Source organism: Polypterus senegalus, chromosome 13, assembly GCF_016835505.1.
Source record: "Polypterus senegalus isolate Bchr_013 chromosome 13, ASM1683550v1, whole genome shotgun sequence".
Taxonomy (NCBI): domain Eukaryota; kingdom Metazoa; phylum Chordata; class Cladistia; order Polypteriformes; family Polypteridae; genus Polypterus; species Polypterus senegalus.
The window spans coordinates 149,940,116-149,962,440 of record NC_053166.1 but is presented as its reverse complement, the minus strand read 5'-3'; the positions used below and the strand labels follow the sequence as shown (position 1 = coordinate 149,962,440).

The 22,325-nt window shown below is 45.2% G+C and overlaps 1 protein-coding gene across 3 annotated transcripts in view; it reads right to left on the bottom strand.

Moving 5' to 3' along the window:
• The window catches only part of sept12 (septin 12), a 226,079-nt gene that overhangs the window by 158,093 nt on the left and 45,661 nt on the right, over positions 1-22,325 (bottom strand). For 2 of the 3 annotated variants that reach the window (XM_039776523.1, XM_039776524.1), the window contains exon 2: positions 3,984-5,270. In XM_039776523.1, the coding sequence (XP_039632457.1) occupies positions 3,984-5,270 (1,287 nt within the window). Of the gene's footprint in view, positions 1-2,428; positions 2,502-3,983; positions 5,271-22,325 lie in introns of those variants that run through there. The other variant, XM_039776527.1, reaches the window with a different exon arrangement.

Here is a 22,325-nt window from a genome sequence, read left to right as displayed (position 1 = left end):
AATCAGCTGACGTCAGCAGGAAGTGCTCTGCTCATAGAACATTAAAGCTTGACCGTCCTACCCACTTAATTCTTCCAGAATAACATCAAGATGAGTTTCGAAGGTCTCTAAAGTCCTAATGAAAGCAATCTGAACCCATCTCTGTCCAGCTGACTAAAGGAGTTCTCCTATTAGCTCAAACTGCAAGAAGACCACTTTCTGAGCGAGGAATGGCAGGTCTGTGGCTGGTCACCGGCAGTTGACGACAAAACTCAGCGAGTGCCCAGCAAATCACTTGAGGATGGGGTTTTCACCGTGAATAAGTGGAGCATAGATGTGACAGAAGAGGTGGGGATCTGACACAGAGAGAGATCAGGTGACGTCACCAGGAAGGGACCTCTGCACAGCTGAATAAATTACCTCTGGCTGGTCACCAGCAGCTCACCATGGCTCACATCTTTCAACTGAAATACTTTGTGGTGCGAGTCCAACGCAAATCACTGGTCCATGAGGACAGGATCTGCACTGTGTTTGGGTGGAGTGTAGGAAAGGTGTGGGCGGAGTGAGAGAAATCAGCTGACGACAGCAGGAAGTGCTCCACTCATAGTGTTCAGAAACCGTCTCTGTACGGCTGACTAAAGGAGTTCTGCTACTAGCTCACATGGCAAGGAGACTGAGCTGAGCCAGATGTGGCGGGGTCTGTGGCTGGTCACCACAGTGCAGGACTCAGTGAGTGCTCAGCAAATCACTTGGCGATGAGGATGAGATTCTCACAGTGAATAAGTGGAGCACAGATGTGAAAGAAGAGGCAAGGATCTGACACAGAGAGAGATCAGGTGATGTCACCAGGAAGGGACCTCTGCACGGCTGAATAAAGGAGCTCTGGCTGGACACCAGCAGGTCACCACGGCTCCCATCTTTAAAATGAGATACTTCGTGGTGCGAGTCCAAGGCAAATCACTGGGCGATGAGGATGGGATTCTCACGGTGAGGTGGGGATCTGACAAGGAGAGATCAGAGGATGTCAACAGGAAGGGACCTCTGCACGGCTGAATAAAGGAGCTCTGCGTTTATCTCACGCTGCAAGGAAATCACTTCTCAGCCAGACGTGGCGGGTCTGTGGCTGGGCACCGTCAGTTCACCACGGCTCCCATTTTTAAACTGAGATACTTCATGGTGTGAGTTCACGGAATCCCAATCCCAGAGTAACAGCGACGTGGATACGGGATGAGATGACAGTCCAATGACAAGACAAACTGCAGGACTGAACTCACCATGGATGGGATGCCAGACAATAACAAAAAAAAAATGGAAACTGTGCAAGATAGAAACCAAACCAGGACAGGATGCTTTGACAGCAACAAGTGCACGATAGAAGCAACAATTTCACTAATCTCTATATAAAATCCAACGTCTGTCTGTCTGCTTTCACGAGAGAACTACTTAACGGATTTAGATTGGGTTTTTTTCTAGAATTTACTGGAACGTTCCGGTTAATTTTGCAACTTCTCTAATTGTGCTAAGTATCAGAGTTCGCTTGTTGTGCTGATTTATTTGTGTGAATCTAAGAGAAAGTGGGCGGGCCGAGTGGAAGGGGGAGATTGTCCTCCTCACTCACGCGCCAGCCGTCAGGGCGTATTTTACATCCGCTTAGCTAGCGAACGAGAGAACTACTTAAAGGATTTAGATCAGGTTTTTATCTAGAATTTGCTAGAACATTCCAGTGGATGTTGCGACTTCTCTCATCACGCTAAGTATCATAGTTCGCTCATAGGAGCGACATACTCACGCTAATCCGAGACAGAGGCTGCCTCTGGAGGGGGGAAGCGTGACATCAGGAGTGGGGAGTCGGGCAGAGCCCTCCTCGCTTTCCTGCTTCACTTCTACGCGGGGGAACTTGCAGGGGGGTGGCGGCCAGTTAATAATATAATACTAAAAATATAATAAAATAAAAATAATTTATAGTATAATTTCATTAATGCCAGTCAAAGCTAACCCTAAGTAGGATGCCAGTTCAAAAGATGGCACAAGAACTTAAAGAGAGAGAGGTTAGGAGCACACACTGATACAACACCCACCACTTGACAAATCAACTCAGGATACCCAGATTAGGACCCGAGTGCAGCCATGCCACGGGTGACACCTCAGCACCACACTAGTTAAGATGGAATGGAACTTAAAGGGAACCAGTTATGATGCCATTAGGCCCACTCACACATGCACCCACCTTAAAGTCACCGATCAACCCCACAGTTTGCAAATCAGGCAGACGACACAAACTCCACACTGTGGGCACCCCAGCTGGGATGTGCACTCTGATCCAAATGCCCAACAGCAGCAACTTCAGCCACTGTGCCATCTGGTAGGCAGTGATACGGACTGAAATATCAGTAGATTCAAAATATAACAGCAAAATAAAAAAATTGAGAAGAACAAGGTTTCCACTCACACATATGTCCTCTATTTTCGTATTTGCTTCATTCAGGATCCAATTTAAAAAAAAAGCAGAGAAGCAGAAAAAAAAAAAAAACAAAATAACGGCCCATAGGGCCAATGAAGGGTCCTGATGCCACCACAATCAGAAACGCATCCCCCAAAAAACGAACACGACTAGCCGTCAGTTGCGGAACACGGTCAAATGGAAGGGAATGGTATTTGGTTACGGCTCTCCTGAACTGCGTACAGATGGTGTTTGTGTTTTCTGCGCTGCCATGTTTGCCAATGCGTCATATCAGATAAGCGACATTCCACACAAATGATGTCTGGCCGTCCCACTGTGGCTCCAGCTTAATCAAGAAAAACAAGCCAGGAGAACAATACGGTACTGTACGGCACCCTGTCACCTCTGCAAGGTAATCGACCAAAATGCCAGCGGGCTTATCGCCTCATTGAATTTTTTTATGTCTACATGGCATCCCCGGATGTTCACCTGCTGCTCTTATGGGACAGTCGGAGATTCAGAGCTGGTCCGACTGACGGGCCGGGTGGCGCAGGTCTTGTAACTGGCTAGCCTGGTGAACTAGCTTTTCCTCTTAACCTGTACTACTGGGACTAGATAATAATAATAATAATAATAATAATAATAATAATGATTCTTTCCATTTATATAGCGCTTTTCTCACTTCGCAAAGCGCTTAACGTAGTGAATGGGAGCCACTTGAACCACCACTAATGGGTAGCACCCACCTGGATGTTGCGATGGCAGCCATTTTTGCTCCAGTACACTCACCGCACATTAACTGTTAAGGGGCGAGAAAGATAGTCAATCAGAGACAGGGAATGATTAGGGGGACCAGAATGACCAGGCTGAGGTGGGCGATTTAGTCAGGACATCATGGATAACCCCTACTAATTCCGCATGGTGCCCATTAATCTTGAATGACCACAGAGAGTCAGGACCTCAGTTTTATGGCACCATTTTTACAGGACGGTGTCCCCGTCATTGCGATCCACACTCAGACCACTGGGTAAGCGTGCCCCCCAGTTAGCTTTTGCCAACACCTATTCCATCAGCAACCCAGGCTTTTCCATGGTTGGTCTCCCATCCAAGTAACTGGCTTCAGGAGGGTGGCCCATTCTACAGTGCTAATGGGTAGGGCTGCTGGATATCTTGTAACTGGTGTTGACATAAATGACTTCTCCACAATGCAACCTTCATATAAAACAACAGTCCTAATAAACAACAGAAGGAGAGTGCAAAATAAAATAAAGATGAAACATAATTGTGGTGTAAGAACCCCCATGAGGACGGCCACATCAATGCCATCCAGAGTCTCCTAGAAATGCCGTCCAGTTTCGCTCCATTCACCTGCTAATTTGAAAAACTGCTTTTTTCTCCTCAAAGCTTTGCCCTCACTATATCACGACTATTATTATAAAACAAAAATGAACAAAATCGAGAACATCCATCATCTACGTAATTCCCAAGTGTTTATTAAAAGTTCAACGTGAGCCAGATGTTGCTCGATCAGTGCTTATTCAAATATGAGCCGTTTCATTCCTACCTTCTACTGAGTTGATTCTTGGTTCCTCCTTCTGCTGAATAGGCTCCGCCTCCTGTTCCCGCTTGTTCCCATGGTAACTATTCTCCTTAGGCTTGAAGCCTCCGATGCTATCGGCACGCGAGAAGGAAGCAATTCTCTGCAGTATGGAGCCAACGGTCTCCTTCTCCTGACTGGGTTCCCATGTTGACTGGCCGGTGACCGTAGCACTTCGAGTGATTCTGGCCTGAGTGACCGCAGGCTGGGCAACTGGGGCAAGCTGAACGACTTGAGGCTGCGTGACCAGCTTAAACTGGGGCGTCTGTGGAGGAGATAAGGGGATGGGGGAGTCACTGATATTGGGAACCGGAAAGTGCCCAGCAGGGGCCACGGCTTCCACGTTGATGGAAGAACCCAAGGTGTCGGGTATGCTGTTGACTCTTGGCTGAGGCCTTGGCTGGGCCTTGGAGATACTTTCTACAGGGGGTGCCTCCGATTTGCCGACCAGGTTGTCGAGATCCAGAGGAAACTTTTTCAGCCGAACTGGCTCCTTCGGTTTCGGTGGTTGGACCGTGGAGGTGAAGGAGTTTTCCCGTCCGACAGGTCTCGAGTTCTGCTTTTGGGAGTTTGTGATCCAAGATGCTCTGGCGGTCTGCTGGCCTAAGTTTGACAACCTCATATTTTCAGTTGCCCGGTTTTCACTGATGTGCAGATCTAGCGAGGGCATGGAAACATGGTTCATGCCGGAGGGGTCCGAGACCAAAACCAGCGTGGGTTCAACATCTGAATGGAACATATTGCCATGAGAGGAGAATTTTTTGAGGGCGGGGCTACACAGGCGCTGGCCTTTCAGGTCATTCATCCCCACAGGGCTTTGTGGTGGGCTGGTGTAGGAGCTCATCTTAGATGAAGCTTGGTACTCCAGGCTGGAGGTGGAGCTGTGGAGGCTGTCATTGTCGCTGCCAGGGCCGGACAAAGACGAGAATCCATTGGGGTTAAACTTGGTTTGGAAAGAAGAAACTCGAGTGATGCTGGTGCCTGTGTTCCCGTTAGTTTTGGCCAAAGAACCCCGGTTGAAGGACAGGCTGGACACCATCTTGTTCTTCATGACTGGGCTGGGCGAGGGACTGGAATTGATAGTGATCCTGGACTGGTAGGTTGGGGGTATGTGGGATGGGGGACCTCGACCCTCATTACCTTTGGTCAAAATCAGACCACCACTGGGTGGACTGAAAGGAGAGCTCAAGGGTGAGGTGGGAGAAAAGGTGGGGATTTCATCCACATCTTCAATGTCAAATGATCTTTTCAGGGCTGTAAAGAGAGAAGAGAAATTGAAAAGAATTTATTTTTTCGGCCATTTCTGATACGTATCCACCTCCATTCTAAACCCGCGTTTGCATTACTGGATCAGGGAGACCCAGAGCTTACCAAAACAACATCACGTGCAAGTCACGAACCAAACCAAGGTGGGACGTCAATCCGTCAAAAGACAAACTTGTCAACAAAATTTTACTGCCTGCATGGAAAAAATGAAGCAAGACTTGCCTAGATGGTCAACCCTTCATCTCACTTTAGCTGGAAGAATTAACATTGTTAAGATGACTATCCTTCCTAGGCTTCTTTTTCTATTTCAAAGCATTCCAATATACATCATGTGGTCCCAGGAGGACCAGAGGAGGGCTTGTGCCTCCTCCAGACCGCGAGGGGGCGTCCGTCCTGGTTATGTTGGGGGCCTCGGGTAGAGGGCTTGAAAGCCCAGCCCTGTAGGGACCCGTGGCCACTGCCAGGTGGCGCCCCAGTGCCTGATTATCCCGGGAGCCCGGCACTTCCGCCACACCAGGAAGTGCCGGGGGGAAGACGACAGGGGACACCCAGACGGCTTCCGGGTGCGCAGCTGGCACTTCCGGCACACGGGGGTGTGTCCGCGCGAGATTGCTGGGAAGCAGCTGGAGCCCATCCGGGTTCCTATAAAAGGGGCCCGCCTCCCTCCGGTCATTAGCGGAAGAGGACGGAGCTGGAGTGAGGACTGGAGGCGGCCAGGAGAAAGAGAGGCACAGGACTGTGTGGCCTGGACATTGGGGGAATCGGTGCTCGAAGCACTGGGGTTTGTGACTGCACTAATTTGTAAATATTGTACAAATAAACGTGTGTTGGGTGGAACTATGTTGTCCGTCTGTGTGTGTCCGGGCCAGCGTTCACATCAATGAATATTTTTTTAAGAAGTTAGATTAAATCGTAACCTCATTTATTTGGAATTCAAAACATCCACGCATCCAAAGAGTGACCCTACAAAGACCTAAGGCAGAAGGTGGCATGGCTCTACCTAACTTTCAGTTTTATTACTGGGCAGCAAATACACAAGCTATAAAAACCTGGACATTGACACAAATAGATGAACATACACAGGCTTGGCCCGCAATAGAAATAAAATCCTGCAGGACTTCTTTATATTCCTTACTTTGTACCCCAATAACTACAAGTCATCGCCAATATACTAACAACCCTATTGTTCTTCATTCACTCAGAATATGGAACCAATGTAGGAAGTATTTTAAGATAGAGAAGCTTTTATCTGTGGCACCTCTGCACGAGGACCACCTTTTTCCAGCCTCTCAAACATACGCAGTTTTTAATGTCTGGAAAACATTTGGGATTAAATCACTTAGAGATCTGTACATAGACAACGTCTTTGTATCCTACGAATAATTACACTCTGAATTAAACTTTCCATCAACACATTTCTTTCACTACCTTCAAATTAGAAACTTTATTAAACAGAACCTGCCCAATTTTCCTCACCTCCCACCTACCTCTATGCCGGAAAAAATATCGATCAGTCTCGAGGACTCAGACAGCATTTCTGTAATTCATAAAACTATTTTCCAGTCCCTCCCTTTCAAAGATCCCAGAGTACAGTGGGAAAAAAAGGATCTCTCAGTTATCATCTCAGAAAAGGAGTGGAAGGTAGCAATGCAGAGAATTCACTGGAGCTCCATATGCACAAAGCATACAATTATTGAACTCAACATTATCTATCGAGCACATCTCTCTTGTTTAGAATTGTCCAAAATGTTTCCTTGGCGAGAGCCAACCTGCGAACGCTGCAATCGAGCTCCAGCCTCACTGGGCCACGTGCACCAAATTAACATCATTCTGGACCCTATCAGACAGCCTGAGTGTCGCAATCCCTCCTAACCCATTAACAGCTCTTTATGGTGGACCCCCAGAGGGGCTTTAACTGGAGAAGGACAAAGAAACTGGAATGGCCTTTACCTCACTATTAGCACGTAGATTTATTTTGCTCAACTGGAAGAATCCTAACTCTTCTCTTTTAAATCAGTGGGTAAGTGATGTTATACTCGTGTATAAGTCGGGTCTTGAAACCTGAAAAATTGATCATAAAATCAAACTTAAAACATACAACACTTAATTTTTTGTTTTTCATCTTCTCGCCTCCTCCAGTCTCTCATCAGTTTCTCAGACGCATCAAATTTTATTGCAGCAGCGCAGTTCCCAATTTCTTTCATGACTTCAACGACTTTTAATTTAAAACCAGCATTGTATTTTCTTCTGGTTGTAGATAAAGGATGCTCTTATGATAAAGGTGTATGAGGGTGTGAGATACAAAAAACACAAAACAGTGCAAACGTCGCTTCGGAATAGTTCGGGTATTACCGTGTGGTCACATTGGCACAATAGAGAGAGAGATGTTAGGAGCACACGCTGATGCCACGCATTGCCGCACCCACATAGAAGACAAAGGCCGTGTGCTCCGTGGTTATTCTCTCAGGTGGCCGTCAGCAGATCATAATCTCTCGTACCATTAGTGTGAGTTTTCCGCATTCGAACTTCTACAACCAACATTATAAAATACCAGAAATTATACGGTAAAATCAAGTCCCAACTTATCCGCGGGAGAACTTAAACGCGAGTATATTCGGTATATTATCTGAAATTTGAAATTCTCACTTAGAGGATCTGTGCAAAACTTTTTCAAAACCTGGCAGGATGTGATTAATAACATTTTAGAATACGCTTTTAAATTGAGCAAGCAGATTCTCTTCCCTTTTTTTATTGTATTTATTTATTTACTTCCTAAATTACTTATTTATTTACTTCCTGATTTTTTCCTGCTATTAAAGTTTTACTCTGCTGGCCTAGCTCTCCCTCTCATGGGTGGCGGTTAATTTGTTTCAAAACTAGTTTTGTAAAACTTGACTTGCTTGTGTGGAATGTTATTTGATTTTAATAAATTCAATAAAATTTAAAAAAATTAAACAAATAAATCAAACAACTTGGAATTCTTTGGGCCACTCCATTAGTGGCCACACTCACATGCCATCTCAGGAGTCGCCTCTTCTTGAACTTTAATTGTCTTCATTCTCATGACACTGGACTGTCACCTCTTAGGCCGGGTTTGTACTTCACATGACACGACACGATGCCTGTGGATGCTAGTGCTACGCAAGCCTTGTACCGTTTATACGTGTGCGCGTAATTTACGTAAATCCGGAAGATTCCACCAGGAGGCAGTGCGAGATGTCATCACGGTGAGAACAGGTTCGGCTTCGCTTTTGCCTGAAACATCCATTAAATTCCGAGGACACCTTGCCACAGTATCTCTGATAAGGATGGAGATTTAATGATTACATCCATTAATCCGGGGATGCGCCCATTCCAGCTAGCATCGGGCACGTGGCAGAAACAAAATCCCTGGACGGGGCATCAGCTCATTGCAAACACATACACACTCACATTGGCACACACTGGCGTCATTTTATCGTCACCAAATCCCCAAACCTGCATGTCTTTGGAAGGAAACTGGCGCCCACTGTGGAAACCCACCAGGAAAACATGAAAACTCCAGGCAGGGAACACAAGGGACGCGACTCCCTGTGAGACAGCAGCACTACCGCTCCGCCACCATGTGTAATTATTAACAGTGTTCATTGTTTAAATTAAGTTAACGACTTATCTGTAATATTCATCACATCCGTGACATCAAGTATAAATCGAAGAGAGCTGGAATATCATACGTTTAATGTGTTCGGTGTGGCGATGCTGCTGGCTGCTGCTGTCAGGTCAGGAGGAAGCCCCAGCAGCGGGTAGCGATTAACAGCTGGCTCGGTTTTAAGATGACGTTTACGACGGTCTACTTTAATGATAAAATAAAATAAGAGATTAAAATGGAAATTTCGAGATTAAAGGCAAAAATTCTACTTTAATCACAAAATAGACCTTTGCACCGTGTCCCTGTTTTGTTTTCTCTGTGGCCCAAATACGGTGCCGTACATTCTGATGTGTAAAAAAATAAAAAATAGACGGCACAGAAGATGGTATGTGAGACCTTTAAAATGTTATCGCGTCATTACGATGGGGAATATGCGGCACTTGAATATTGAAGCACCACAAATACATTTTGCTTCACCATATCAAAGCATTCGTCAAACATCGAAGCGGGCACATCGACCCTATAGCATCCGCAAAGTGGCTTGATGTCACATGTCGATAGTAAACAGAGATGTTGGTGAGGCCAGCAGGGGGCGCATACCCTGTGGTCTGTGTGTGGACCCCAATGCCCCAATGCAGTGACGGGTACACCGTGCCTTAAAAATGGCGCTGTCCTTCGGATGAGAAGTAAATACGAGGTCCTGACTCTCTGTGGTCATTAAAGATTTCTGGGCATCTTCTGTAAAGAGCAGGGGGTGTATCCTGGTGTCCTGGCTAAATTGCCCATCATGGCCTAGTCATTCTGGCCCCCTAATCATCCCCTAACTCTAAATGAAACCACCTTCACCACCAAACAGCTAACGTGTAGTGAGTGTATTGGCACAAAAATGGCTGCCGTCACCTCATCCAGGTTGGTGCTACCCATTAGTGGTGGTTCAATTGGCTCCCCGCTCACTAAAACGCTTTGAGTAGTGACAAAAAGGCGCTGTATAAATGTAAAGAATTATTATTATTCCTGTACAGTGTAGATTCTTATGGTCCCTGGAACACGTGTGTTGTGTTCCAACTGCACAACAGGAACTGCGACCTTTAGGCAAAATATGTGACGTGCAATGAAGAGGGATGCAGTGTGAAATGAGGGGCGTCTTATTGAGCCCCCCGTCTTATTGCTTTGAAGCGATCGTAACATGAACGGGGGGATTATTGGTTCAATGAGAGTGCACTGCACGGCCATTTCTTTGCCCATATGCACATTTGGGCATAACTGAGAAAGGATTTGACGTTGAAGGTTTTCTACACAACCTTTAACCGCAATGTCCTTGTTTAAGGCACTTGAAACATAAGCCCTTAGAATTCAGAATGTCAATCCTATTTTCATTTTTTAGTCTCTGGGACTTACTACCAGAAGGAGTTGCATTGCGTCTTTGTGGACCTGGAGAAAGCATATGCCAGGGTGCCTCGAGAGGAGCTGTGGTATTGTATGAGGAAGTCGGGAGTGGCAGAGAAGTACGTAAGAGTGGTACAGGATATGTACGAGGGAAGTGTGACCATGGTGAGGTCTGCGGTAGGAGTGACGGAGGTGGGATTACATCAGGGATCAGCTCTGAGCCCTTTCTTATTTGCAATGGTGATGGACAGTTTGACAGATTAGACAGGAGTCCTCGTGGACTATGATGTTTGCTGATGACATTGTGATCTGTAACGAGAGTAGGGAGCAGGTTGAGGAGACCCTGGAGAGGTGGAGATCTGCTCTAGAGAGGAGAGGAATGAAGGCCAGTAGGACCACCAAGACAGAATAAATGTGTGTAAATGAGAGAGAGGTCAGTGGAATGGTGAGGATGAGGAAGTAGAGTTGGTGAAGGTGGATGAGTTTAAATACTTGAGATTAACAGCACAGAGTAATGGGGATTGTGGAAAAAAGGTGAAGAAGAGAGTGCAGGCAGGGTGGAGTGGGTGGAGAAGAGTGTCAGGAGTGATTTGTGACAGACGGATATCAGCAAGAGTGAAAGGGAAGGTCTACAGGACGGTAGTGAGACCAGCTACGTTATATGGGTTGGAGATGGTGGCACAGGAGACAGAGCTGGAGGTGGCAGAGTTAAAGATGCTAAGATTGGCATTGGGTGTGACGAGGATGGACAGAATTAGAAATGAGGACATTAGAGGGTCGGCTCAGGTTGGACGGTTGGGAGACAAAGTCAAAGAGGCGAGATTGTGTTGGTTTGGACATGTGCAGAGGAGAGATGTTGGGTGTAATGAGAGAAGGGTGCTAAGGATAGAGCTGATAGGGAAGAGGAACAGAGGAAGGCCTAAGAGAAGGTTTATGGATGTGGTGAGAGAGGACATGCAGGTGATGGGTGTTACAGAGGACTGAAAGATATGGAAGAAGATGATCAGCTGTGACAACTCCTAATGGGGGCAGCCAAAATAAGGAGAAGAACAAGAAGGGACTTACTGCATTCAACAAGAGCATGGCTTTTATTGCAGACTAGACAGGGCGTCCCCACAATGCACAAACAGCCATCTCGTGGTGCCCAGAGTCCCCTTGTCAGTGGCAACTATAAAGTTGGTAGGAAAACTGCTTTTTTCTGGGAACTTTTCAGGGCAGACTTCCCCTCGAAAGCGGATGATAGATGTCACGTAGTATACAAAATTTTAGGTCCATAGGTCAAACGGTTTGCGAGCTACAGGTGATTTAAAATCCCGGACAGACAAACAGACAGCCACGGTAGCGTATTATATATAAAGATGGCTCAAGTTTCTCTGGTGCTACAAAAGTTCCCGAGTTTATAAAAAAATTTTTTTTGTGAAAAAAGTTCCAGGAACCAATCAGGGAAGAACGACATGATAAACACGCACAAATCAGAGTTTGCATTTTCAGATAAACGTCGTCTTTCGCCCGTCCACACCATAACGCCGAGGGTGAGTGTTCAGAAGGATACTAAGGGGGACGTTTTCAAAGGGTTAATAATGTGGATGGAAGGTGAACATGGAGACTGACGTACGTGTTTTTAAACGATGGATGGGACCTGCGACTCGAGCTGACCGTCAAGATTCCTAAAGCGTCTACTCTTAGTTATGACAACCTACTGAGCCTTTCTGTTACGACTTGAGAGGAAAACCTGGTGGAAATTATTAAAAAGCGCAAATGGGAGAAACCAATAAAGAGATAAAAGTTTGTAAAACCTTAAAGACTTGAAGTCAACAGAAGAACGAGTCAGAGAGCGAGAGAGTGAGAGCGGGCCTCAGGTAAACAGACAAGACTTGTGAAGTCAGGCCGCCTGCAGCCGCTGTCTCCCACTTGCAGAGCATGTGTGCCTTTCCTAAGATTACAAAGGCCCTGGGGGGCTCAGAGAGACACAGGACGTAAGCACAGTCCCCCCCTTTGGGATGCGCTCTGAAGTGAAGCAATAATTACATATCAGCTCTGCAGATCTCCCTTTGAAGTGTGCATGACATCACCGGGGTAAGACCTACTTCACGCCCTTCCAGCGGCTTATTAGGATGTGAAGTCTACCCTTGCCCGGCCTTTCTCCCCTGCCACGGTAGGCTTGATTCACACATCCACCTGTGCCTATCTCACCCCCAGCAAAGGTGGCACTCATCCATACTACTGGTCAGGTAGTCACTTCCTTTAACGTTCCTGGCACAAGAAGCCACTGGCAATCTCAGCACAATCCAGCATGTACCATCCCTATGCCAGTATGTCGCAGACCACCCAGTCTTACCAGAGCAATCAATCTAACAGGCAAAAAGGGAGAAAACCATTCACGACTGCGTTTAAGGGCGAGTTAGCAGCACTGAGAGTGGCACGGGGTGGGACGGAGTACCCAGAGAAATGCCACATGGGTATAAGGTGCATGTGCTGGCTTTGCGTACACAATGACCAGACCACAAATCGAACCCAATTACAATACAATTAATTTTTGCACAGCCCAAAATCACACAAGAAATGCCGCAATGGTCTTTAACAGGCCCTGCCTCTTGACAGCCAAGAAAAAAAACTCCCAAAAAAACCCTTGTAGGGAACAAATGGAGGAAACCTTGGGAAAGGCATTTCCAAGTAGGTTGGGCGTGCAGTGGGTGTCAAAGAGAAGGGAGTCAATACAATACAATACACAGAACAGAACAAAAGCAATCCTCAACCCCAAACCTGGAAGCCCCCCAGTTTAGCTTCTTCAGCTCCCCCTCTCTACTTTTCCAAATCAAGATGGTGTTCCCCTACATCCCTATAGTGGGTCCCCCATGCAGTCGTGGTGAACTTCACTCCCATATCTACTTAAATAAAATTGTAGGCTGTTTGTATTTCTCTTTGTTTGTTCACCAATCAAGTAAACTAAATTTCAGGATAATTTGCATGTGCGTTCCTATTGGTCCAACTTAACATGACAACTAAATGGCCCATCAGGGAGAGGTATTGTAGCGTGGGGCCAAAAATTGGTGTCAACACGGGGACTACACTTCCTATCAGGCAGCAGGCATGCACTGGGGGCTGATGGGAGGACAGTGTTATCAGGGCAGCCCAAAGTGGGGTCTCATCTAAAATCGCAGGTACAGCATTTCCTTTTCAGCTGATTTGGATAACAATTATTACTGCTTATGTCTAAGAGTATGTTGTTTTGACTTATTGTGGGTTGTGTTTAGCCTTGTTGAATTTCTAAAAGACAGTTTTTCTCCCCATTTATTTATCCCCGTGCAGCTAGTTGGCAATAAAATTCATCCCACTCTCTCTTCAGATGTCCTTTAGGCCCTTGTGTCTGTGCACGACTGCAAATCAAAATGCAAAAGCCGGAGGTGTTAGACGGCTTGCTTGGGAAGTTGGGCTTTCTGATGCCTCTGCAGCATGTGTTCAATGGTGGGCACTGCAGTTTGGTCAGTTTGCACCCAGGACAAGCCCCTGTCGTTACGAGAGTGCAGTCCTCAGCAGGGCCCCAGAGTGCCGCCTCTTCCCTTATTGTTACATGCAGAACTTTTCACGGGCAGGGCACCTCCTAGTGGTTAAGGCACTGCAATGGACAGAGCAGGGTTCATCTCTCACTTTTCTTGTTGTTGCCCTGAGTGATCCATTATCCCACATGCCAGCAGCCATGCCACCTGCACCTCAGAACAGGTCATCCACTTGAAGCGAAGCATGTCTGAGCCCGGCCAGCACTTCAATGGGAGACCAAAGTGGAGAAGCTCGGGTTTCTGCTGGAAAAGGTGATGGTGAGGTCATCAAGGGGGTGCATACCCCGTGGTCTGCGTGTGGATCCTAATGTCCCAGTATAGTGACAGGGACCTTGTATTGAAAAAAATGCCCTTCGCATGAGATGTAAAACTGAGACCCTAACCCTCTGGGGTCATAAAAGATCCCTGGGGACCCTTTGATAAGAGAATACTGTGCCCCAATGTCCATGACTTTTACCAGTTATGACCCCTAAATCATACTCTGTCTCTTATTGGCTAACTAGCTTTCTCACCACTCCACCACCTAATATCTAATGTGAGGTCAGCGTATTGGTGCAAAAATTCTGCTGTCGCACCATCCACGCGGTTGAAGGGGCTCCCCACTGTCCACGTAAACAGCTCTGAGAATCTAGAAAAGCGCCATTTAAATCTTCTTGTCTATCTATTTATAGCGTCCTTCTCTCTCCTATCTATCATATAGTTCACTTAATGTCTTTCAGTCTGTCTGTCTGTCTATTACATAGTCCTCTGAATGTCTGTCTTATTTTATAGCTCCATTAATGCCTATCTACTGTATTGTTCTCTTAATGTCTATCTAATGTCTATTGTATAGTCCCATTAATGACTGCCTATCTGTCGTGTAGTTCCCACAATGTCCGTCTGTCTATCTGTTATATAGTCCGAAAATGTCTGCCTATCAATAATATAGTCCATTAAGGGGACTGTCTGTCTGTGTATCTGTTATATGGTCACCTTAATGCCCATCTGTCTATCTATCATATAGTCCCCTTAATGTCTGTCTGTCAATCTGTCTATCTGTTATATGGTTCCTGCAAATGTCTGTCTATCTGTTAAATAGTCACTAAATGTCTGTCTGTCTGCCTGTCTATCATATAGTCACCTTAATGTCTGTCTGTTTATCTGTTATACAGTATAGTCCCCTTAATATTTGTCTACCTATTATGTAGTTCCTTTAATGTCCGTCTGTCTATCTATCATATAGTCCCCTTAATGTCTGTCCATCTGTTTATCTGTTATATGGTTTCCTTAATGCCTGTCTGTCAATCTGTCTATTTGTTATATGGATCCACAAATGTCTGTTTATCTGTTAAATAATCACTAAATTTCTGTCTGTCTGTCTGTCTGTCATATAGTCACCTTAATGTCCGTTTGTCTATCGGTTTATCTCTTATATGGTCACCGTAATGTTTGTCTGTCTGTCTACCTTATAGTCTCCTTAATGTCTGTCTGTCAATCTGTCTGTTTGTTATACGGTCCCCTTAATATCTGTCTACCTGTTATGTAGTTCCTTCAATGTCCATCTGTCTATCTGTTAGATAGTCCCCTTAATGTCTGTCCGTCAATCTGCCTATCTGTTATATGGTTCCCACAAATGTCTGTCTATCTGTTAAATAGTCACTAAATTTCTGTCTGCCTGTCTGTCTGTCTGTCTGTCTGTCATATAGTTCCCTTAATGTCCGTCTGTCTGTCTATTTATTATATAGCCCCCTTAATGTCTGTCTGTCAATATGTCTATCTGTTATATGGTCCCCTTAATATCTGTCTACCTATTATGTAGTTCCTTTAATGTCCGTCTGTCTGTCTATTATATAGTCCCCTTTATGTCTGTCTGTCTGTCTGTTATATAGCGCTCTTACTGCCTATCTAAATACTACAGTGTTTCTTAAACTACTGACGTCGTGCTGAGTCATGAATCATAATATTACTGAATAGCAAAGGGTCACAAACGGTTTGTGGATTGCCTTGTGAAGGGTCACCATGGGCAGGAGGAACTGACCCACACCCCCGCCACATGATGACGATTGGCGGAGATTCTACAAAGGGGTGATTGTGGGGCATGAAGACACGCAAAATGCATAATCGGATTGCATGAAAAAAAAAAGTTAAAGAGCTGATCTATTATATACAGTAGTTGCCTGATGATCTGCCTTTCTGTCTCTTAAATGTTCCCCTTAATGTCTGTCTGTCTGTCTGCCCATCTATCTATGACAGTTTCTTAAACTAATCAAACCTGTGCGTTCCAAGAGCACAAACTACACATTAACAATTAAACCACAGCTCTGGCAATGAGCAGGACTATAGAAAGGCACCATAAACATAAATGTTACAGTTTTCAGGTGTCTTTTTCTTTGTTTGTCCTGTCCAGTGTCTGGCGCTATATAATCAATTGAATTTCTCTGTTCATTTGCTGGTAGCTTATTGATGCAGGAATGTTCTCCCTTGAGATGAATCCTCCATTCCTGTTGTATTCACCTTTGACCTGCATGGCCCTTTCTGGTTTAGCGCTCTAAATGAGGGTCATTCTCTATTAGTCCCCACTTAAGGGCAATAAGCTGGCTGGCGGCCATGTGGACGGGTGTTAATTTGGTATCCATTGAGTCCAATCGTCCATCTTTGAATTACTTTGCAGGATGATCTCGAGGTCGAGAGCCTGTGAAATGCAAGCCTCACGTGCTCAAAGCACAGAGTGAATAACCCAAATGGCCGCGTCCAGCTGTTTGCAAAGCTCAGGGCATTGAATGGGGGGTCTGCAGAAGGGCTGTGGGAGAGGAAAAGACAATCAGGGGATGACTGCCCAGCCAGGGCAATTAGAAAAGAGAGGAGGCCATTGTTCCTAGATAAGCAACTGCTGCAGAACAAAGTGGCCGGACTGGGGGGTGGGAGGGTGGAATGAAAAGAGGCACAAGTTTCAGAAAAATAAATTAATAAAATCCACAAATAATGAAGCAGACTCACACGCACAGGCCTTTCCTTTTCAAGTTTCGATCTGCCACCCTAAGGCCAGCGCAGACGTTTATGAGGACTTGATTTGGAAATGATGGATATGTCTACAATGTCAATAAACGCCAGGTAGATAGATAGATAGATAGATATGAAATGCACTTTATATGATAGATAGATAGATAGATAGATAATGAAAGGCACTATATAACAGATAGATAGATAGATAGATAGATAGATAGATAGATAGATAGATAGATAGATAATGAAATGCACTTTATATGATAGATAGATAGATAGATAGATAGATAGATAGATAGATAGATAATGAAAGGCACTATATAACAGATAGAGGGTAAAAAGATCACTTTGGTATCAAAGTTAGTGTGAAAGTCACCATGTTATCAAGAGAAGCCTGGTCATATTTTTGTCCAAGACTGGCATGAAGGTCACTTTGGTCATCTGCTGATCAAGACTGGAATGAAAGGCACTTTGATCATTTTGTTATAAAGACTGGCATTGGTCATTTTGTGGCATGACGTTCAATTTCGTCAAGGCTGGCATGGTTTTTTTCCTCATTCTTTTGTTAAAATAATTTAAAATGACGTGGCACACAGAAGATAAACAGCAGTTGTAGATGAATGTTGGGTTTTATGTCCATTCATTTGGAGAAGACTGAAGGCAGTAGATAAAGGGCCTACTCTTGTGGGCTAGAAGAACTCCAGGTCATGTCAGACGTCTCGATCATCATGGCTGCCAGCCGCACCTTTGAACCAACATCCAATCAGCGGATGTTCTTTCATTAAAAGTAGAACTCCATGAGGCTGCACCTTGGGCCACCTCATCTTCAAACGTGATCCATCACAGAGTGACACTCTAGACACCTCCCAAAGCCATTACGTGTTCGTCTTATCACACCTGGCCCTCGACAAGGTGATGCAGACTTTGTCAAGCCCCCAAGCCAGAGGTTCACGCTATCTTTGTGCCATCTTTATAACAGGCAGGTGTCCTCTGACTGATGAATTACCTGTGGAGTCACACCACTTGATCATAGCACAGTAAACCCTCAAAGTTATCACCCTGCCCATCTGCTTGGTTTGTCACTATTCTTATGTACTCACTTTGACCAAATCTTAAAATTTGGTCACTGTAGCTCTAGGGTGTTGTACCGTGTTAGTCATTATGGATGTAGTGAGAAGTCGAGCAAAATGAGCCCTTTTATTGGCTAACTAGAAAGATTACAATATGCAAGCTTTTGACGCAACTCAATCTCGCCTGAAGAAGGGGCCTGAGTTGCCTCGAAAGCTTGCATACTGTAATCATTCTAGTTAGCCAATAAAAGGGGTCATTTTGCTCGACTTCTCACTGTAGCTGAAAACACAAATTCTACTCCAATGGAGACCTTTCAATTTTCTGCCTGCATTTTTATTGCACCCTACTGTAATTCTTATAAACTTTTTAAAAAGTTCCCTGAAATGAATCCACCTTAATAAAGGATAAGCATCTGTGTGCTTGTGTATCTGTGAGATGGATGGAGCATCTCAAATATGTGTAGTAATAAAGTGCCTTGCATTTGTCATTCCATCAGATGGCGCATCACAAATATTAACACTGCTTTTACAAACCCATAGCAAATGGCATGCAACAGAGACATATGCATTGCATTTGTCATTCCAACAGCTGGCACATCACAAACATTTATAGCAATGTATGGTATTACTACAAATGCTTATGATGCGTCATCTGTTGGAATGAAAAATGCAATGCATTTTATTGCTACATGCATTACAAAATACATTTCTATAGATGCTGCATGAACACATCAATGTTGATTATGTAAATTTCAACCTGTCATTGACAGGCAGCACAGCTGGTTAATCGTAATTGTCCCACCACACTTCGGGTCAACCTGGCAAACATTTGACCTCGACTGCAACCCAACTGGTGGCCAACCCCCTACACTGAATGGTGGGGCTCTGCATTGTCATCCTTTGTGACCCTTGTCCCATGCTAACATGCTGTCACACTGCTGTTTGCAGAGCTGGCGCTGATTAAGCACACAAATAAAGCCCCTCCAACAGCACCCCCACTCGGGTAAACTGTACTGCAATAAAATTCAACTGAGAGGCTTTCATGTGTTACACAATCCATCATGGTTTCTGTTGCATTGTTTATGCCTGGAAGGATTTTTATCACCGCCAGGACAAATGTCTGTGCTGGGGGTTTCCCTGGTGATGGTCTTCCTGACTTGACATGGCACCAGGGTCTTCAGAGCCGTCTGCCTATCGTCTTCATTAAATAGAGCAGCCTTGTCATTTCATGTGATATGAAGTCGGCAGAACACTCGACTACAATGGTGGGAGTGTCATTCCAATACCATCGAAGACAACTGGAAGTTCAGAGTTTGGAGAAGAGATGAACTTTTTGTTCTACAGTAAATCTCAAGTGTCAAAAGGTGACTTCTGGGTGCCAAAAGAAGAGGTGACATATTAACACAACTCCCAAAGATTCAAATCCGGGACACAGGAAACTGCCAAGCTCAGATCCAGAAGCCAAAACATCTGGATTGAGGTACGATGACCCTTCAGTTACCTGGCCTGCAGGACCCTGAAAGTGAGGGAGGTGTGGACTCATAAGCACACGTTTCTCAAAATATCAGGAAAACCTCAGCCAGGGTGGCTGTGCAGCTCAACTCAAGTGCTGCCCATGAAGGCAAGAAACCCATCCATCTGCTGAACCCACTAAGTGCCAGTCCGTGGTCAAAGAAAGATTCAGTTTGGCCCCAGCATCATTGACAAGACTGGAAGAAACACAAGATGGGATGCCAGCATACTCAGTCATGCAACCATCCATCCACTGAATGAACACACTTAATCCACAGTATGTATAAGGGCACAGGGAGCTGGACATGCTTTCCATCCATCCATCCATTGTCCAACCCGCTGAATCCGAACACAGGGTCACGGGGGTCTGCTGGAGCCAATCCCAGTCAACACAGGGCATAAGGCAGGAACCAATCCTGGACAGGGTGCCAACCCACCACAGGACACACACAAACACACCAAGCACACACTAGGGCCAATTTAGAATGGCCAATCCACCTAACCTGCATGTCTTTGGACTGTGGGAAGAAACCCACGCAGACACGGGGAGAACATGCAAACTCCACGCAGGGAGTACTCAGAAAGTGAACCTGGGTCTCCTAACTGCGAGGCAGCAGCACTACCACTGTGCCACCGTGCTGCCCGACATGCTTTCCAAAGAGTTTAAATAAAATTTATTACTATAAATGTTTATGATGGACCATCTGTTGGATTGGAAATTGCAATGCATGTGTCTCAGTTATATGCCATTTGGTTTGGGATTCATACAAGCAGTGTTCATGTTTGAGTTGCGCCACCTGTTGGAAAGGAAAGTGCAATACATGTATCTCAGTTATATGCCATTTGGTAGGGCATTCATAAAAACAGTTAATGTTTGTGATGTGCCATCTCTTAGAATGACAAATGCAATGCATATATCTCTGCTATATGCCATATATTTGGTATTTGTGAAAGGAGTGTTGATGTTTGAGCTGTGCCATGTGTTGGAATGGAAATTGCAATGCATGTGACTCAGTTATATGCCATTTGGTATGACATTTATAAAAACACTGTTAATGTTTGTGATGTGCCATCTCTTAGAATGGCAAATGTAATGCATATGTCTCTGCTATATTTCATTTGGTTTGGGATTCATACAAGCAGTGTTCATGTTTGAGTTGCGCCACCTGTTGGAATGGAAAGTACAATACATGTGTCTCTGCTGTATGCAAATTGGCATTGGGTTTGTAAAAGCAGTGTTGAAGTTTGTGTTGCACCATCTGTTGGATTGGCAGAGACATAGAAACTCGACAGACACACAGACACTTGTACTTTTATTAAGGTAGGTGGAATAGTTTATGCTATGAAATTTGCTACACTAAACCACAACTTATAGGTTTACATTTACATTTTTCTACAATGTAAAGTAATGTGATCTTTATACTGTTATTCCTGCAGTATTTCTTTAAATATTTGTGAAGTGCTTTGAGCATAAGAAAGGCGCTATAAAATTCAAACGTTGCCTATTATTATTATTATGAGGGGAGGGTGAAAGGGTCAGAAAGGTCCTGAGTGAGCACCACTTGAGTTGCACAAATGGCGGCCCTCAGCATCTTTAGTGTGCTTTCAGTATGAATAGACTTTGAAGATCAGGGGAGGGGATTCCCCCTTGGTGTCTGTAGCTCGCCGCTTGATGTACCAAAATGGCACCCCTCTCTGTCTATGATGTGCTTTTGAGGACACGGGTGGTCCCTCTCAGTGTGTCCTTACTGTGCCCCCCTTCACTTATCAAAAATGGCACCACTCACTGTCCCAAGCGAGGACGCCAGAAAAAGGTACGGAGTGCATGCCGCCTCAATGACATAAGTGGCATATTCTATTACCGGGCCCGTTTCATTCTTGGTTCATCAACCATCTCCATCTGAAACAAATAAGTGGGACCCCAGAAGAGTTCTTAAAATTCAACCCAATCCAAAACAATGGAGAGACACACAAAAATAAAGCGCAGTATGCATGAGGGGATCCCCCTTAACATCCAGCACAGCCTGCACCATTCACCGGTAGGGGGGCTTGCACCCAGACCTTCCCACCCATGTGAGACTAAGCACAAGCCGGACCAGTATACCATTCACACCTCTCGGAATGCCCCGCATTACCTATCCTTTCTTTTTTTTTACCTCATTTTATTTGTTCCAGAGGTACCCATGCATGACCACTTGTCCCAGCATGCCCTGATCAATACAGGCAGAAAAAAAAGGCACAACTGGCCCTAAGCACTTGTCAGCAATCTTATTTGACTTCCCATCTTTCTCCATGGTGGAGCAAACATTATAAACGGCCTCTTTCATCCTTCTCTCTGCGGAAGTAGAGCTTCTATGTCCTGACACAAAGGGCTGATTCACAAATGGGGGGTGGCGGTGGCTGAGAGTCGAGTTACTTCACATCTCAAGTTAACCCTGAATTCCTGCAGGCAGCAATGACGGCATCTCGCAGTAAGGGGGACCGCCCGACGCTGGACACGCCGTCGTCACATTCTCAGACGCTTTTCTATCCTGCAAGCCAAAGTGTAGACCCAAGATTAGCCAGGCCAGGCCTGCTGCCCCTTAATCCGTCCAAGTGCCCGGTGACTTCACGTCCATGAGCTGCTGAAGGTGGGCAGTGGGTCTCCACCCTTCGTGTATCATCAATAAAGTTTATCAGCAGATCATCCCTATTCTATACTATTGTGCTGAGAACATGTCTGCTTTACACGGGTATAGCATTTTCTGCCCACTTTCACTTTTACTTCACTACATTTTCAAATTTTTCCCAGATATATTTGTTACTGCAATAATACACTAGAAAAGAAATAAGCTATGCAAAAACACACAATGCTCTATGGGCTTCCCCCACTTTAGGAAAATGTGCAAATATGAAGGATCAGGTGACA